The following is a 4,540-nucleotide window of genomic DNA, read 5'->3' as shown; positions in this document are numbered from 1 at the left end:
ATCCCGATAAATAAAACTTAGTAATTTGAATTTTTCGGTGTCGACTTGGAGAAAATACAAGAAATTGGTATGTGGTTCGTATGGACCCTATAAAACGCGCGTTCGCGCGAATAACTCAAATCTGTATAACCTGGTAATAAAATGATTAATCAACTTCAGGAAACAAATCTGTAAAATTTAGCAGATAATGACAGAGCAAAAAAATGGCATGGAATTTTCCAATTCTCGATATATAAGCTCTAATTTCCGCATACAAGGAGTTCCTCTGACCAAAAGCTTAATTACAAATTTTAAGGAAATTTAAAAGATATGAAATTTAGATATTAGCGAGCAAAGTTGGCTGATTTCTGATCAGAGCCCGAATTCTCCCTAAAAACGAGGATAATTCATACTTTAAACATTTGAAAATTGCGCTTCAAATGTGTTGACAAAATGAATTATGTTTGTAATGGAAATATACGAGTAAGCAAACCGTGAAATAATTAATTAAATAATTTTCTTTTCCCTTTTACCTCTGTCTTAAAATTGTTCGAACAGAAGACCTTAAAAAACGAGATAAACAACAGTCAATTCAAGTGAAAATATCGTAGGCTTCATAGCCGCTGGCATGGGCTCTGGGAACGAGATTGGATTTAAGCAGCAGCGATTTGGAGTTTCCCATAGCCCTTCAGTTGGCTACGCTTTCGCAGGAATAATTAGGGCTCTGAGGACGAGATAAAGTTTCCTATATTACAGAATTTCCGGGGTTCCAGAAATTACTTTTGGGGTCCTGGGGAGTACTGGCCGATTGGAGCCTCGGTCAAATAATATTTTATGGAAAACAGCAAATGGAACACGATTTTCCGGAATTTCTTTCCCCGATGAAAGTAGACTATCTCTCAAGCAACTCCGTATTTTCCGGAAATTTTCCATGGGGAGAAATATGTACCATTTACAAAATAACCAGATGTACCGGAATTTCCGATTAAATGGTAAACAACCGGTGTGTCGACCTCGTTCCCACGGTTTTCTTGTCTGCTAGATGCCATATTGAAAATTACCCAGAAGACCCTGGGGACAAGGTTGACCGTGCGGCGTGGCAGAGTTCTTTGTGCTCCCTGTGGTTTTGGCGGTAAATACTTCACACATTTGGTCACATGCGCGGCGCAATTTCGGTAGCGTGTTGTGGTGGTTGCTCGAATCTAGAATCAAGAAGGTTAACAAGGCAAATCGGTAAGTTCGCAGCTTTTATAACCACCAAGTTCATGTATGTTCACATGATTAGTAATAATAAGTAACGATATTTTGAAGAAAAATACTTTTTAGAGGCTCGCGTAAATGCATGTTTCGTATGTACTTACGTGGGTTTATGATGAAAAGGATGAAAATAGTTTTGAATGAGTTGGAAGCAGCTTTGCCGACGTCGTGATATCAAACTAAGATGAATAAAGTATCTCTCTGTGTTTTGGCTTCCTATTCACATCAAGTGTCAGCGCTTTTGTGTGATGAGTCGTGTGTTCAGAATTTATCGGCCGGAAAAAAGCTAAAGCTCTCTATTCTACACCATATGAAATAGCGCTTAGTTTTATTCCTTTTTCGTGTGGTTGTTTGCCAGGCATTCCAGGAATATGGACAACGCTCGAGTTATCAAGCGTAGAAAGAGACCAGAAATGAAACGGTATGTACCTCCAGGGCGAAGGCATGTAGAACAACAAATAGATTGCGTGGTATTCGACGAGAAGCCTAAAACAACAACAATCCAGAATACGATACCAAGTGAGAGTTGGGATGGAGAAGAATACAACACAAAAATGTCATCTTCCTATGACCAGCAAAGCGATTGGGATGAGTTAAAATCAGCCGAAAAGTCTGAAACCCCCCTCACATATGAATGCAGCAAGCAATCAGCTATGGAAAATGATGACAGTTCATACTCCAGCTATACTCCAAAGGCAGACATTAACCTTAAAATAAAGACCATCGAGACCTGTGTGAAAGGCCTGGCCTCTTGTAATAACCCACAGAATTCTATATTAATTGCTATAAATGGTCTTCAAGAGGTCTTCAATAAACCTTGTCTAGGTGAGTCTCACCAACAAATGATTGGAACAGTATTATGCAGTCTTTTAGAGTTTATTCTGAAAAATATAGTCTTCTGCTCATCAAATGCCCTGGATGACATCTCTTCACTAATGGCAACAGTTGGATATGTATTAGAAGAGAAGTATCCTCATGAACTCGATAGACTGTTTAACCTTATTCGAGACCGGTTTATAGATAGCAGCACAAGCAAAGAGCAGCGTCAGTACTTGATGGAGATGTTGGAAAGTCGGGCTATGGGCTGGGTGCCAAGATATGAATAGAGGTAGCAAACTCAGAAGCACTTTAAAATACACATCTGTTATGAAATATGAATATTTTATATGTTTTTAAATAAGAAAAGCAAAGTAGCATCGCAGAGATCATATACCATAGCATTACTTTAAAGCACAATAAAAACTAGGATAACTCAATCACCTAACCAACTCAAACTGACTTCAAGTTCCCTAAAGACATATTTTTTATCATTTCATCTTGGATAACTCTAACTCCTTCCTAACTCAAACTTTTTCATTTCCTTAAGTTAACCCGATTTTATTCCAGCCGACTGAAACTCAGAGATTTTTTACAGGAGACTTACGATTTGTCACTCTTGGTATGGCAGTGTCCTGATTATAATTGAAAATTCGAGCCTGGGAGTGGGGTGGAGATTTCCATCTTATATTATCATTAAAGTTCAAATGCACTAAGGGAGTGGTCATTTATTACTGGGGGAGGGCTGGCAAATATGTAGGGGGTACACTTTTTTGGGTGCCAATTTAGGGTGGTCACATTTTTTGGGCTGTCATTAAAGGGGGATCACATTTTGGGGGGCACTGAATTTAAGTCTGGTTTTAATATAATACTGAGCAAGAGAGTCATTGTTTAACACATTGACCCCTCAACCGGCCTGTACCGGCTTTGGTACATAAATGCAAACTAAACACAACAAGATGAAGATACTCAGGCATCAGTCTAAGGGATAAATGGTCTTGAAGATATACATCCAACCAAGGTGTTGGCAACTACTCTTAAGCCAAATAATAGCACATGTTCTTTGACAAATTTCAAATCGAACACGGAAAGAAAAGCAGAATCACCCCTCTCAATAAAACGCTCAAAATATAACACAAGGGAGAGAGATCAGCAAACACAGCTCAAGACACAAAAAGATACCTTTATTCTGATCCTCCAGGTTAATTTCCATGGCCTCAAAACACAATGTCCACTCCTTGAAGGCTTGTAAAACCACGAAGATGCCTTTACGGATTGCAAAGCATTCTGGGAGACCCAGGGAAAAATTCACGAGGGGAGGGCCAGTCAACACTCCTCTCCCCAAAGTCAGATAGTTTTTTATAAGTCTTTTCACCCCAAAGCCAAACAAATCAATTCCAGGTCATACAGACCCAGAATAGCAGTGTAAACAATTTTGCAATCAATTTGGTTTCAGAAAAGACAGCATTTAGGAGAGCTGTGGTGATTCATTAGAAAATTATTTTCTCATCCAGGCAAAGCCAAACAAGAAAAAATCATCATGAATCCACCTTTGCTTGCAAAAAAATCCATAAGCAAAGTACTCAATTATGCCCCAAAAGACTTCATAATGTCCTGAGACACTCTCCTAATATGCTCATAGCTGTACTTTTGATGAAAAGTACAAGCAACCATCAACTCGTGCTGGCTTCAGCACAACGATGAGGAATTAAAAGTGGGGACCGCAAAGCACTGTTGGAAAGCTTGGATACCCTTGACTAGGTGCAGCTGTGTTTGACTTTGACGGGCTGTATAAAACTCAGAATAGGTGGGGAGGTATCTGTTTTTCAGTCTGTTTTCTGTAAATTCAGCTCAAAAATAGTCAGGAGTCAATGGGTTAATCCACCACCCCTAGATTTTTATCAAAATAACTAGGCCTTTTTAGACTTGTGCTGTGAGATACACCACTGGACTGGATCACATATATGCCATTTCTAGCAAGTGAATATCTTTAACCTAGAAAATAGAATTTTTTTTTACTTTCACATGACTGGACTCATTGATAGGGATGATATGCATAGCTTTAAAAAAAAAAAAATGACCAAGAAAACATCAGATATAGGCAAGGTTTTGTGATAAGATTACTTTGACGGTGAGTATACAGGAAAAATATCAAAAGTGGGTTGACACTGCTGCTTTGAATTTATAAAGGCAAATACTTTATAGAATTTGGGCTCCCTGTGGTTTCCCCAATGGTTTTAACATAAAAAATTATCTGTTAGAATATCAGCCATAACTAAATGGAGGCTTTGCTTACACTGTTGTATGCACCTAAGCTTGCGAAAAAGGCATTGTTCTCAGGCAGTGAGGCAAGCATAATTTTTTAGAGTGTGTTGGTTAAATGTTATTTTTTCAGCTCACAATGTTTCCTACTACCTATTGTATAGCTAGTCCCATATTGTTCAGGTACCAATATTGTCTTTATAGAAATAAATTTTGAGAATCCCTC

At 38.5% G+C, this 4,540-nt stretch overlaps 1 protein-coding gene across 1 annotated transcript; it reads left to right on the top strand.

The window, feature by feature from the left end:
- Nucleotides 1-1,071: 1,071 nt before the first annotated feature.
- Nucleotides 1,072-2,768, top strand: LOC5506334. Its single transcript, XM_032374688.2, has 2 exons — nucleotides 1,072-1,212; nucleotides 1,595-2,768. Exon 2 carries the CDS (start codon nucleotides 1,608-1,610, stop codon nucleotides 2,340-2,342), a length of 735 nt encoding a protein of 244 aa, XP_032230579.1. The 5' UTR covers nucleotides 1,072-1,212; nucleotides 1,595-1,607; the 3' UTR covers nucleotides 2,343-2,768.
- Nucleotides 2,769-4,540: the final 1,772 nt, after the last annotated feature.

Source organism: Nematostella vectensis, chromosome 1 (assembly GCF_932526225.1).
Source record: "Nematostella vectensis chromosome 1, jaNemVect1.1, whole genome shotgun sequence".
Taxonomy (NCBI): Eukaryota; Metazoa; Cnidaria; class Anthozoa; order Actiniaria; family Edwardsiidae; genus Nematostella; species Nematostella vectensis.
The sequence above is the reverse complement of the archived record's forward strand: the minus strand, read 5'-3'. Positions and strand labels throughout refer to the sequence as shown.